The following is a 14,963-nucleotide window of genomic DNA, read 5'->3' on the forward strand; positions in this document are numbered from 1 at the left end:
TTTGCATTACGTCCTCTTTCCTTCTCCTCTCCCCACAGTTCTGCCCAGGCTGTGTGCTTATCAGATGAACCCCGAGCGGTCAAGGAGTATCGGTACCCCGAGAAGCTGCCTGGCGAGCTGTATGATGCAGACACACAGTGTAAATGGCAATTTGGGGAGAAGGCCAAACTCTGCACCCTGAACTTTAAGAAGGTGACATTTATTTTGACTCAATTATGCCCTCCCATGTAACATTTAAATGTAATTTTCTCTGCGGTTTTCTCAGCACTCATCCTCAAACTCGATTACTATTGCTCAATTACTTTTAAAACAATGTGGTGGCATTTAGTCCCGTTCGAAAATTAAACTGTGAGCCATTGAGAGCAGGATGGGGGAGGATGAGGTACCCCTTACCCCCCCCCCCCCACACACACACACATCCAGCTCTCAAACTCTCACAGAAAAAAAGGACGAATGAAGGAAAGAAGGAAAAGAGACACAGATTAGGATTGAATTCCTGCATGTGCTCATACGCACACATGCATGCACACTGTACTTTTTCACATCGCAAATACAAAATAAACAGTGAGAGTTCTAAATCAGCTCATGAGATACTTACTTGGACGGATGTGTAAATATAAACTGGAGCGTTGCCAATGGGAATCTCTCCTTGTTGCTCTTCCTTTTGTCTCATTACTGCTGAAGTCACGGAGAGGGTTTAGATTACTTCAGTGTTTATTGGCACGGTAAAGATGTTATAAAGTATTGGTTGTGCATCCGGATTAGTGATCTTCCTGGGAACAACAATGGTACCCCACCTGAACCCCAGAAGTAAACCTACCCATCCCAAAAGAAAAGAGGATGAAAAAAGAAGAAGGCTGTTTATTAGTGGTGGTTTTTAAAACAATAGTTTATTTTGCAGGCATTCTGACGCAGCTCACGTTTGACTTTACACTCAGCAAACCCATTAAAGCCTAAATAAACTGGCCACCATGTACCTCCAGGCAGATCTAAATCTAAGTGGCAGTTCAAAGGTAAAAATGTGTGAAAAAAGGAAGTTGCGTTGCTTTCAATCCTTTTATTCAAAGCGTTCTAAAAGCTAAACTATTATTATCTCAGGGTGCAGCCGTCGAGCCCTGAAAAATGTAGATGACATTTCTTTCACTTTGAAACGTGCAATCTGCACGTCTACATTGACAGTAATGGGATTTTAGGGCAGCATGTGATTGGCATCTTAAACTGTAAGACAATAGCAACATACGTCCCTTCATTTCATTAAAATAATTAAGGCCATGGTATACCATTTGTTTTGCTGTGTGTAGCCCTTGTGTTCATTTGTGTTGCCATTGATTGTAATGTTCCAACCAGAGTTGTTCCTACAGCACATTAAAGGGACATGCTGATTTTTTTGGTCCACTCGTGACTCCGAAATATACACAATGGGGGAAAAAATACTTTGTCCCACCGTTTATTTTTCCGGCACAGCCTTGTCTTCATGGAGGTAGTAACATGATTAGTTCACACAGCTTCAAAGCATCAACACTTAACATGGGATCCAATGCTCCTAATACAGGGAATTGTGGTTGACATTGTTTTGAAACTGGATAGATTGAGGAGGACAGAACTGGCAAGAATAAAAGTTCCTTTTTCCTCTTCTTCTTCACTTTGGAAGTTTTTTGCTTTATTGAAGAAGATGTTGGAAAAGGTTTGGAAAGGGTCTTCAGAATGCCTCACAGATAATTTGCTGGGATCCCTGTGATATTAGCACATGGTTTCCTACTTAGCCCGCCTGTTTAAATATTGAAACATCTCTGCATCATTCAACTGTACAATATGATAGACTTAATCCCTCATGGTTTTGTTTTTGGTCTTTTTTCATGCACCTGGTGGCGGCAAGGTGCAGTCTTGCCAGACACTTGTTACTTGTTAAAAAATAAATAATATGAGAATCGTCCTCAGTGGTGCAATTTCATTTTGAAATGAATTCATATTTCATGAAGACTTTTGGCAGGCGATGTCAAGATTAGGGTACCGCTAGAGGGGCCAAATGATACTCTCAATGGTGTGTGTGTGTGGTTAGATAGAGCTGGGCTACACTGGCAAAAAGCCAAATAATAAGTGTGAGTGCTTTTTTACCTTTTTTCTCTCTTCAACTCAGTTTCTGTCGCACTCCGTCCATCATCTCTCTCTCTGTCTTTTCTTTTCATCACTCTCTAACTCTTTTCCCTGTTGCTCTGTGCCATTTGTACTACTACAAAAGACCTGAGCAAGCAAAACAGCTGGACAAATTGGCCTTGGGATGAATTCCATGGTGGTTCTTGGCAGCAACCGGCTGAGGCCAAGGTGCCTGTCAACATCTGCACTGAGTCGTCAAAATCTGATATAGTCATTCAGAAAGTAATAGAGTGGATATGTTGAAAAAGCAGCAGGTCTGGTTTCTCAGGCAATGTGAGCAGGGAAAGCACCCGGTGCTCCCATCTGAATCTTTCAGACCTCTGCTGAGAAACACAAGCATGAAGTCATGTAAGTTTAAGTCACACAGTTACCTCTGTCCATATCCTTTGTGGGTTTCACTGTTTGTGACCGTAAGCTGTACTGTGTGTTCGGCGAAGAAAAAGTATGAAATGACTAAATCAACTTGAATTGTTTTGTCATTTTGTATTACAACTGATGCAAGGCCTGTGGGATGAATGTTGTTATTCTAGCTACTGAAGCATACATATTTTGGAAATACAAGGTTGCTGCACACTGAAAGCTTGCCAAAAGGTCATTATTCAGACTATCCCCATTTCAGCAAGTTTCCATCAGCATGTCGTAATAGCTCTCTGGTGGCAAAAACAGCAGTGTTAGCATTATTTATTGTCCTTCCCATCGCAAACTTTGTTTACAGCTGTTGTGAGATACCGACACTGAACACGAGTTAGCAATGTTAGCAGCGCCGTGTAATTGACTCTCTGCCTTTCTCCCGTGTTTTTCCAGGATATCTGCAAGGCTCTGTGGTGCCACCGTGTTGGGAGGAAGTGTGAGACCAAGTTCATGCCAGCTGCTGAAGGCTCTGCCTGCGGCCCTGATATGGTGACTTAACACGAGTATTTGTGTGTGTGTGTCTGTGTGTGTGTGTGTGTGTGTGTTTGGCAGGTGTCAATCTCCCTGCGGGGTGTCTCTAATCCTCCCGTATTCACAAGAAGCAGCAGTTTTGTCATTAGTCTTCAAACAGTTTGCAGGTCATCAATAATTCTCTTTAATTTGCTTTATCTCAAAAGGCTGAGGCTGGCGGTTTATGTTTCAGTGCTACGGTGTCCAGGGTGTCTATGTGGACATATCTGTGCGTGTGTGTGTGTGTGTGTGTGTGTGTGTGTGTGTGTGTGCGTGTGTGTGGGGGGAGGCTAGGAAAAATATGCTCAAAAGCCTTGTCAACTCAAGAGTGGTATCACATGACATATAATTGGACCTTTTTTAAGTGTTTTTACCAAAGACATGTATAGCAGCTAGCAGGAAGATGCAGGCCTTTTTTTATTTTAAATGCATGCTCTGTGCAGGGGGTAAAATGGTTATTCTCACCAACACTGAGATACAGTGTTCCATTTTAGCCAAAGGAACCCAAATGATTTTGCAGTTGGTGCGCCTGCTTTGTCAAACGAGGACAGCATGTGATGATCTTCTGTTTACTCGACTGCTGCCAGAACACTGCTCCATGGCAACATCTTGACAAATAAATCCACAAATGAAAGCCACCAAACAATAGCCTCTCACAAACTTAGTTGCAGTTTTGGTAAAAAAAATATGCTCAACAAAACGATTTAAACAGGAACATTGGATGTGACCGCTCTCAGATGCCCTACATAACAGACTGAGCTGCACAAGACCAATGCAATAAGTGAATTCAATTTCAGAGTGGATTTTTCCCTTTAAGGCATGAGTTGAGTCACCGTGTTTCTCCACTGTGCTGCTTAGTATAATCAGCTGTGTGTCATTTAGTTTAGGAGGGGTAGAGCTAGTAGAGACGTCTCACACACAGATGCATGCATAGATTCCTCCTCCAATGGTGAGTAAATTGCACAAGACAAAGAGTAATATTATCTTAAATGGTAAACAGAGCCAAATCTATGGAGATACTATCATGAAAGTAAAATGTGTTGAGTGTTTTAATAGCGGTACCACACTCTCCCTTCATTATTTTACCTCAGGGAGCAGCTGCAATTGGTTTGTTGCTGACGTGGCAAAAAATATGCCATTGGGGCTGGCGCCAAAAAGCAATCTGTGCTCTTTATTTATTCTTTGTTTCATTCCTTACTTCTTTCAAGATGATTCTCCCCCAAGGCTCACTCTCTCTCCCCTGACAGCCCCTCATCCACATTTGCTTCTCAATATATTGAACCCGATGGTTTAATCCCGCCCTTTCCCTCCACGGGACAATTAACTGAACACAAACAATGACAGGCTCACTTAGGAATCTGTGGCACTCCGCCGCAGGGGGAAAACTGAGGGGGAATCAGCTGTTCTAGTTCTCGAGTGTAGGACCTCGAGATGCGTTGGTGGGGCGTGTGTGTGAGACAGTGTGTGTTCTAGTGTGTTCTCGTGGCAGGCACAGACGCACAATGCTAACAACACCAGCTTAATATATGTCACCTAATCAATGCTAATGCATGAGTGGGTTATGTGTGTGTTTTTTGAGATCTCTCCAAGATGAGCAGTTGGTGGCTGAAGTCATCTCACAGATCCAGTTCAGTTCGGTGGCAGCGAACAGTGACATAATGTTGCTTTAACTAAGTCTAGATTCGCACTAGACAATTAGGGATTTTTGGAGCGCAGCGCTTCCTAATTTGATTGGTTGGTTTGGGAATGACTTTTAAAATGGGACATACAGGAAACAACTTCATGCAGCATCTCCATCATCCCATCAGACACACTGCGTTTACGTCGCTTGCCATTTGGTTTAACATTTCTCCCCTGCCTCGAATGGTTGCCTCATCATGGAACACAATTTGCAGAGATCCACTTGGTCCCTGCGGTGGTGGTGCTGAGGAGCGGTGGCATCCGAGGAGGTCATTGTGAACCCCACTGACGCTCCTCTATGGTAAAAAGAAGTAGCTGGTGACTTCATGTGAGCACATGGCTCACTGCCTCACCAAATTGGAAGAACTTTGGTGTATTCATTTTTCTAAATGCATGTTAAAAAACCTGCTGGTTCTGGTTTAGTTCATTCAAGAATGATGTCGACACCATTTTTTAAAACGGGTGACCCATCAACTAAAAGGCTAAGAGCCCCACTTTAATAGTTGATTTGCAATGGAATTTATCTCAGTGCATCAGCCGATTTGTAAATGTTTCAAAATGTGTTTTTCGGCAGCAAAGAAACATTCTAACATTGATGTGTGCTTTGTTGGCAACCATATGTCCACCTGTTTCTTGTTTTATAGTTGTTTTGTTTTACTTTCACTGCTTTTGAAAAGAAGAAGAAGAAAACAGAGGGAAAAAAACAAATGTTGTTACGATGTAGGTCAACATGAAATGTCGATATGACAGACTGTTATACTGTATGAGACCATTTTTCCACGTTTCAGTTGAGTGCTCAACCCTCTTAGTTGGAGCTGGTGAAAGCTCAAGGTAGAGGCTGTCCAAAAAGCAGCAGCACTGCAGTTTCTCTGATAGATTGGGACTCTGTAACCAGGTCTGAACCGCAACCTCTTTGACAGCAGTTCAACCTGAAAGCTACGTCTTGCAGACATATTCTATGGTTTGACAGACAGTCATCATAATGAAGAAAAAGGGCAGGGTCCACTGGAAAGTCTGTATGTTCTTGACACTTTTATGACTCTTCGCTCTTGTGTGCCTTAGCCTCTCTGCCTCACTCCTTCCCTCCGCTCCACTCATAATCCCTCTCTGTCATTCTCCAGTGGTGTCGTAGGGGCCAGTGTGTAAAGCAGGGCGATGAGGGCCCGAGGCCTCAGCATGGCCAGTGGTCCGAGTGGTCGGCCTGGTCTGCCTGCTCGCGAAGCTGCGAGAGCGGAGTCACCTATCGAGAGCGCCAGTGCAACAACCCGAGGTAGAGCGTATACACAATAACAGGATGTGACATCCATGTACATTTGTACATTTCACCAAACGTATCACAAGTAAACCTGTCAAACTAATGTGTTGAAACTATGCAGGATAAATGCTCAAAACAAGGGTAACACCCACAACTGGAACTGACTGCCTCCTTGCAAAACGACTTGATAAAATATCAAATTTGATAATTTCCTAATTTTCATGACACACTGAAGATTATCAAGAGAATATATGTGTTGGTACTGAAACGTTTTGTACTGTTTGTGATTCCAAGACTCAAGGCCAAACGTATCTTAAAACATGTAATAAAAATAGTGAGGATCACTAACATGATGTCTGTCGCTTCATCACTTATCTGCTCACTTAGTCTCTATACTCATCATCAGTCACTCAGGATTATTTGCTCTACCCATCAGTAGAGGGGCCTCGTCTTTGTCATGTCATGCCAAGATCATGACAAGTGGTGGGTTAAATTAGACAGAGGGTGTTGAGGAGAAAGAGAGGGAGATGGTGGTGGAGGGTAAGGAAGACAGAGATCGGCATGGAGTGAGAGAGAGAGAATGAGACAGAGAAAGGTGGAATGAAAGGGGGGGATGCTTGGAGAGATGACAGAGAAGGGATTTTAAAAAGCAAAAGATGAAATGGAAAAAATATAAAAGAAGAGAATCTTAAGAGCGAACACGAGATAAGTGAGAGTGTGATTAGAGGGCTTATAGAAAGGGTTAATTGACCCGTGGAAGAGATTTTAAGGAACACAGCCTGGGGACATACACCTGTGATTGGAGAACCCTTCACAAAGGCACACACAGATATACATATATATATATATATATATATATATACACACACACAGCATCACAATGAAATTCAATGTACTGTGTGTGCCTTCTTTGCAGACCTGCATATGGAGGGAGGTTCTGTGAGGGCTCCTTCAGGTCATACAAACTGTGCAACACTGAGGATTGTCCCCCCAACACTACCGAGTACAGAGCGCAGCAGTGTGCCGAGTTCAACGGCAAACAGTTCAGAGGATGGTACTACAGCTGGAGGCCGTACACCAGGGTGGACGGTGAGACTTAAAATTACTCGGAGCCATATCATGTTCGTAAACTATTTGCTCGTTGTCTGTGTCTCATGTGGTTTTCTTCCTTCCTCCCAGATCAAGATGTCTGTAAGCTGTACTGCTTTGCTGAGGGATATGATTTCTTCTTTGCCCTTGCCAGCAAAGTTAAGGATGGGACACTCTGCTCACAGGACAGCTCTAATGTCTGTATCGACGGACTGTGTGAGGTAATGCTTCTCAATGTCGAGCAGGAGACAGTAACACAGCGTGACTGAAGAGAGATTTCAAAGCATTTGGAGTCAGTGCTCCATTTCTTTTTTGAAGATGATATCATCATTGAAGTCTTTGAAGTTAGAAGTTGAGTGTGGTTTAAGCACCAGGAGGACATCTATAGACACCCTTGTTGTGCCGGTTCACGACTACTTTAAATGTCATGAAAAGGACCATATAGTTATAATCTACATTCTTCATGCATGCTCTCTTTATTAAATCAATGATGTTTTCTCCCAGAAAGTGGGCTGTGACCGTGCTTTGGGCTCCTCGGCTGTTCCTGACGCTTGCGGGTTGTGTAGTGGAGTCAACTCCCCCTGTAAGATCTACAAAGGACAGTACAGCAAGCAGCATTATACCAAAAACACAGCTACAATATGGTGACTGTGGGTCAGTGGGTAGCAGGTCCGTCTTTCAATCATGGGGCTAGAGGTTCAATCCCCGCGCTAGTCAAGGTGTCCTCGAGCAAGGCACTTAACCCTGAATTGCTCCCTGTAGCTGCATCTACAGTGTATGAATGTAACAGGATTGTAAGTTGCTTTGGTTAAAAGCATCAGCTAAATGACATGTAATGTAATGTACAATATGTGCCCGTTGCTTCAAATGTTCCTCTCTTTCCCAGAGTACTATGGGGTGGTAACCATCCCAGGAGGAGCTCGGAGTATCCGCGTGATGGAACTGAATACGTCCAGCTCCTGGGGACATACACCTGTGATTGGAGAACCCTTCACAAAGGCACACACAGATATACATATATATATATATACAGTCGTATGCAAAAGTTTGGGCACCCCTGATAATCTCCATTACTTTCATCTATAAATTGTTGGGCATTTGGATCAGGAACTTCTTTGTCATATATATAATACTTCATGGACACAGTGATATTTTAGCAGTGAAATAAGGTTTATTTGAGAAACAGAAAATATGCCATATGCATCATAAGAGAATTAGACAGGTGCATAAATGTGGGCACCCCAACAGAAAAATCACATTAATATTTAGTAGAGCCTCCTTTTGCAAAAATAACAGCCTCGAGACGCTTCTTATAGCCTCTTATGAGTGTCTGGATTCTGGATGAAGGGATTTTGGACCATTCTTCCTTACAATACATCTCCAGTTCAGTCAGGTTTGATGGGTGCCTGGCGTGGACAGCCCGCTTCAAGTCACCCCATAGATTTTCAATTATATTCAAGTCTGGCGACTGGGATGGCCATTCCAGAACATTGTAGTTGTTCCTCTGCATAAATGCCTCAGTGGATTTGGAGCGATGTTTCGGGTCGTTGTCCTGCTGGAACACCCAACTCCGCCGTAACTTCAGCTTTGTTACAGATTCTAGAACATTATTGTCAAGAATTTGCTGGTACTGAGTTGAATCCATGCGACCCTCAACTTTAACTAGATTCCCAGTACCTGCACTAGCCACACAGCCCCACAGCATGATGGACCCCCCACCAAATTTGACTGTGGGCAGCAAGTGTTTTTCTAGGAATGCTGTGTTCTTTTGCCTCCATGCATAACGCCTCTTGTTGTGACCAAAGAGCTCTAGCTTTGTCTCATCAGTCCACAGCACTTTGTTCCAAAATGAGCCTGGCTTGTTCAAATGTAGTTTTGCATACCTCAAGCGAGCCTGTTTGTGGCGTGTGTGCAGAAAAGGCTTCTTCCGCATCACTCTCCCATACAGCTGTTCTCTGTGCAATGTGCGCTGAATGGTGGAGCAATGCACAGTGACACCATCTGCAGCAAGATGACCTTGCAGGTCTTTGGAGGTGGTCTGAGGGTTGTCCTTGACCATTCTGACCATTCTTCGCCTTTGCCTCTCCGATATTTTTCTTGGCCTGCCACTTCTGGCCTTAACAAGAACTGTGCCTGTTGCCTTCCATTTCTTAATAACATTCCTCACAGTGGAAACTGATAGCTGAAACCTCCGGGATAACTTTTTGTAGCCTTCCCCTAAACCATACTGCTGGACAATCTTTGTTTTTAGATCATTCGATAGCTGTTTTGATGCCCCCATGTTGCCACTGTTCAGAGGAGAATCAAAGAGAAGCACAACTTGCAATTGGCTCCCTTAAATACCTTTTCTAATGATTGGATGCACCTTTCTATGGAATTGAAGGCTTAACGAGTTAATCAGACTAATTATGTGTTGCAGTTAATCAGCGATTTAGTAGGTACAGGTATTCAAATCAACAAAATGATAAGGGTGCCCAAACTTTTGCACAGCCTATTTTTCACATTTGATTTAATTGCACACAACTAAATACTGCTACACTAAATATCTTTGTCTGGGAAACACCCCAGCACTCAGTGTTAACTAGAAAATGAATATTACACAACTGTGATCTTTTTTTGGTGAAGACAGAGTAAATTATCATGCAGCCTCAGAGGGGTGCCTAAACTTTTGCATACGACTGTATATACACACACACAGCATCACAATGAAATTCAATGTACTGTGTGTGCCTTCTTTGCAGACCTGCATATGGAGGGAGGTTCTGTGAGGGCTCCTTCAGGTCATACAAACTGTGCAACACTGAGGATTGTCCCCCCAACACTACCGAGTACAGAGCGCAGCAGTGTGCCGAGTTCAACGGCAAACAGTTCAGAGGATGGTACTACAGCTGGAGGCCGTACACCAGGGTGGACGGTGAGACGACAAAATTACTCAAAATTACAAACAAACAAAATTAAATGATGAGGGAAAACTATTTGGGAGAGGCTTTTACCAAGGAGCCATATCATGTTCGTAAACTATTTGCTCGTTGTCTGTGTCTCATGTGGTTTTCTTCCTTCCTCCCAGATCAAGATGTCTGTAAGCTGTACTGCTTTGCTGAGGGATATGATTTCTTCTTTGCCCTGGCCAGCAAAGTTAAGGATGGGACACTCTGCTCACAGGACAGCTCTAATGTCTGTATCGACGGACTGTGTGAGGTAATGCTTCTCAATGTCGAGCAGGGAGACAGTAACACAGCGTGACTGAAGAGAGATTTCAAAGCATTTGGAGTCAGTGCTCCATTTCTTTTTTGAAGATGATATCATCATTGAAGTCTTTGAAGTTAGAAGTTGAGTGTGGTTTAAGCACCAGGAGGACATCTATAGACACCCTTGTTGTGCCGGTTCACGACTACTTTAAATGTCATGAAAAGGACCATATAGTATCTTGCATGCTATATAATCTACATTCTTCATGCATGCTCTCTTTATTAAATCAATGATGTTTTTCTCCCGCAGAAAGTGGGCTGTGACCGTGCTTTGGGCTCCTCGGCTGTTCCTGACGCTTGCGGGTTGTGTAGTGGAGACAACTCCACCTGTAAGATCTACAAAGGACAGTACAGCAAGCAGCATTATACCAACCGTAAGTCAGATTAGTTTATTGTTCAGCTCATTTTAAAAGCTAATCATATATTTCTTTATCCCTTTATTTTATAGCTCAAACACAGCTACAATATGGTGACTATGGGTCAGTGGGTAGCAGGTCCGTCTTTCAATCACGGGGTTGGAGGTTAAATCCCCGCGCTAGTCAATGTGTCCTTGAGCAAGACACTTAACCCTGAATTGCTCCCTGTAGCTGCATCTACAGTGTATGAATGTAACAGGATTGTAAGTTGCTTTGGTTAAAAGCATCAGCTAAATGACATGTAATGTAATGTACAATATGTGCCCGTTGCTTCAAATGTTCCTCTCTTTCCCAGAGTACTATGGGGTGGTAACCATCCCAGGAGGAGCTCGGAGTATCCGCGTGATGGAACTGAATACGTCCAGCTCCTATCTGGCCGTCAGGGACACCCAGAGACGCTACTACCTGAACGGGCGCTGGACGGTTGACTGGCCAGGCCGACACCCAATCGCTGGAGCTGTTTTTGAGTACAAGAGACCCTACAACAGACCAGAGAGCTTAATATCAACTGGCCCCACGAATGAGACACTAGTCATAGAGGTAAAGAATCCCTGAGCACAGAACGTTTCGTTTTGATTGATGTCATACATCATATATATATATAGCAATTCATGCATGTATTTGTGCAACTTGGTGTCTTTTATTCTCATGACATACTTTCTTTACTTCCCATCATTACGTCTATATAATTGGGCTACTATTTGTAGTCCTTTGTCTCATTTTGTCTCATGGCTCTTACCACGTTCTGTCCCCTGTAGATATTGTTGCAGGGCAGGAACCCAGGTGTACGCTGGGAATACACTCTAAAGAAAACTGATGAGAAAAGGAACCACATCAAACACAACTATACATGGGCCATCATACGCTCCCAATGCTCAGCGACTTGTGCCACGGGTACGTGTAAGCATGAATGACAAAAATAGTGTAATTACATTATTATTATGTTATTACATCACTGAAAATGTTGTTTTTCAACATGTGTTTTTCTCAACTGCAATTATAGATGTGTTCAGAGTGTGCTGTGGTCTTTTTCATCTCTCTTGTCAAATCAAATATTTTGTGCAATGAGCTGTCCTGTTGGAATGTGTCTTTTTTTACCTGTAATCCTACATATATTTAAAAGTCTATTGTGTCGATGAAATGAACGGATCACCTTCAGATCCTCAATCTTGGCCATCATCTAAAGCTCTGTCTGACCTCTCTGATCTGTCGGAGGGCTTTTAGCTACAGGTTAAATGGAGAGGGGAGCATTCCCATCATTAGTAGCTCTTGTTTGGGAATGGTGGGACCTCTTCTTGTTCTATTAGAGACCTGCTATTATGTGCACACACACACACACACACACACACACAGATACGCTACAGGAAACAAGCACACACATGCATGACTTTGACCAGTGGCCTTTATCCCACCTGAGGCCTAGTATTAAACGAGCACACACAAACACATGAAGACTTTGTTGTGATGACCTGGGGAGACCCTGGCACGGTGATTTGAGGCTGGGGGTCAGTCGACAAATGTGTATGTGTGTGGGAGAGTGTGTGTGAGTGCTTATGTGCGTTTGAACATTGGTGTGTGTGTGTGTGTGTGTTTGTGTGTGTGCTTGCTCACGCACTGGAGTGTGAACAAAGCGCCCAGTGTAGAGTTCCCATTGATTGACACTGCAGGTTAAAGTTCCCCACGCTGGTCTGTTGCGGTTCAACCCAACCACCTCCGCCTCTTTGTGTCCTGATTGGAGGCCGTAATGGGTTGGGGGGGGGTCGTTTGCTTTATTAAAGAGTGCGACTGACTAACTGACCCCAATGAGTGAGGATGTGCAGATTGACCGTGCCCATAACCAAATACCGGCCAGCTAATCTGTAAAGCTGGGATTCATGCTTTGCATTAATCAAAGTGGATTTTCAGATATACATGTGTACCAAAACAAAAGTATTTTGGGTATTTATGCATTAATTTCTTCATTTAATTTGTTTAAAGAACGATTTCAAAAGGTTTCTTTGCACATCACACATGCAGAAGACAGAAGTGTTTACAAACCCATCAACATTCCTTTCACTACCGAGAAGATATTGCACGGTAAAATGTTGTAACATTAATAAACAGGTTTCACATATTGCAGGTATATTGTGTGCAAACATTTGATAGCATCCTGACAAGTAGCTTAGGCACTTCAAATAACTTGTTGGTCAAACTGCTTTTTCCAAGGCCAGTTAGCTCAATGACACTGGTGTTTTAATCCATCAGTGCCAATAATCTATCATACCCCTCTCCGTAACTATTTAATCCATCAATGTAAATATGAGTGTTTTGTTTGACTGTTATCTCATTGTAGCCAAGTGTCAGTCAAAATAATGTTCTTCTTTTATGCTGATGAGCCTGACGTTATAAAAACAATCCCCCATACAGGTAAGATGAACACCAAGGCAGCCTGCTACAAAGACTTGAGAGTGCAAGTGAATACATCCAACTGCAATATCAAATCAAGACCGGCTACTGGACTGATGCCCTGCAACACCCAACCATGCCCCGCCAGGTCAGACCCTCTGCTCTCTCACATGTACTGTATGTTGGGTTTAGTAGATGGTTTGTGATGCATATAGATCTGTGACAGTAGTGTTTTTTTCATGGAATTAAAGGGTTCTCCATTGTGATGGTTCTGTTAGCGTCATGGCTCTGTGAATGACCACCACTGTGGTCCAGACTGAAATAGCTAAATAACTATTAAATGGACTGCCATAGCTTTGTGTGCAGGCATTCATGGTCCCCGAAGATGAATCATATCACTTTGATGGTTGACATGTTGTCGATCTCAGCAACTGTTGGATGAATTCCCTCAAGATGAATTGCGCTTTGGTGATTGTCAGTTTTTATCCAGTCGCCACGTGGTCAACATTAAATGATCACTAATGTGTCCAGTTCTTTGGATTATAACAAAATAACTATTGACATCTCCACCAGCCTCAACTGTGTGCGTTAGTACTAATTATGTACATGCTAAACAGAGGTTGTGAACATGGTGAACATTTGCCTGCTCAAAATAGGGATGTTAACATTGTCATTGTGAGTATGTCAACAAGTTCCATTAGAATTAAGCACAAGAATCACTGGGCCAAAGCACAGCCTCACAAATCTGATGTTGAGTGTTGTTGTTCAGATTAGAGCTCATGTCATCGCTACTCATTCAGCTCATAATGTCAACGGCAATATGAATGACCTATTCATATTCTGGCTCTCAATGTGGACGTCATTAGAAAGCTCATATTTTCCTGATACATGCTCTTGGGTGGAAAAAGACAGAATAGTTGGCCCATCCAGACTTTTCCACTTTGGGGTATGTCAATGATTCAATTGTTAAACTGGTATAACCTGTGATGTCTATTTTGTGTACTGTAAGCGATGTGACAGCCAGGTACATTGTTGGCTGTTCCTGCTTGACATTCTGTACATGCATGTTCATGTTAAGAACTTGAGGAGCCAGCCAAATATGTTGATACAGTTGTCAAGCTCTCCACGCTTGTGAAGAGATTTTCTTGTGGACTGTGTTTTAAGTATTCTCTTTACTTCAGTGTCTTTTCTTTCTGCATCTGTCATCCTACTTCCCCATATGGGGCTTTTATCTTTTGTCTTTTCTTTTTACCTTCCTCCTTCCTCACTCCTCCTGGACGCCATGTGTTATTGGTCTACAACACCTAAATATCTGTTCCGTAATTTCTTGACTTGTCAAAAAGAGCTGTTTATTGGTTGAGTCAACTCTTCCAAACTTCTCACACCATCTCTTCATAATGGAGCGAATGAGGGCTGTCAGGCAGCGCTTGCTGTATCCTCCGCCCTTTTCCCAGTCCAGTAGAGCACCTGTTCTATGATGATGACAATTTCCTCTCATGTCATGAAATATAACTTTGCATTTTGGCTTCAACATGTGTGAGAGACATGGAGGAGAAAAGGGGAAGTTTTACTGTATATTCTCTTTGGGTCTTCATCTACTTCAACATGATACCTCACCAACTGTCAGGAACGCTTAGCTTCTGTGTTTGTTTAACTCAGCAGGCCAAGGACAAGTAAACCTTTTCATATGTAGCATCACTGTGGGACCCAAGCTCATAAGACAACGCCAGTTCTCTGGGCCCATAAAGACCCACCGGAGACATCCCTTTTGTATGCAGTTTAAGAAACCTCGCAAAATGAACTGCTTCACTGAAG

The 14,963-nt window shown here is 43.0% G+C and overlaps 1 protein-coding gene across 1 annotated transcript in view; it reads left to right on the forward strand.

Annotated features, from left to right (window-relative positions):
• Positions 1–14,963, forward strand: part of LOC130212678 (A disintegrin and metalloproteinase with thrombospondin motifs 16) — a 65,399-nt gene that overhangs the window by 36,221 nt on the left and 14,215 nt on the right. Inside the window, exons 10-18 of the mRNA XM_056443789.1 lie at positions 39–192; positions 2,959–3,054; positions 5,877–6,025; positions 6,927–7,099; positions 7,190–7,320; positions 10,598–10,721; positions 11,059–11,303; positions 11,522–11,657; positions 13,170–13,296. Coding sequence (XP_056299764.1) covers positions 39–192; positions 2,959–3,054; positions 5,877–6,025; positions 6,927–7,099; positions 7,190–7,320; positions 10,598–10,721; positions 11,059–11,303; positions 11,522–11,657; positions 13,170–13,296 — 1,335 coding nt within the window. The remainder of the gene's footprint in view (positions 1–38; positions 193–2,958; positions 3,055–5,876; positions 6,026–6,926; positions 7,100–7,189; positions 7,321–10,597; positions 10,722–11,058; positions 11,304–11,521; positions 11,658–13,169; positions 13,297–14,963) is intronic.

Source organism: Pseudoliparis swirei, chromosome 22, assembly GCF_029220125.1.
Source record: "Pseudoliparis swirei isolate HS2019 ecotype Mariana Trench chromosome 22, NWPU_hadal_v1, whole genome shotgun sequence".
Lineage (NCBI taxonomy): Eukaryota > Metazoa > Chordata > Actinopteri > Perciformes > Liparidae > Pseudoliparis > Pseudoliparis swirei.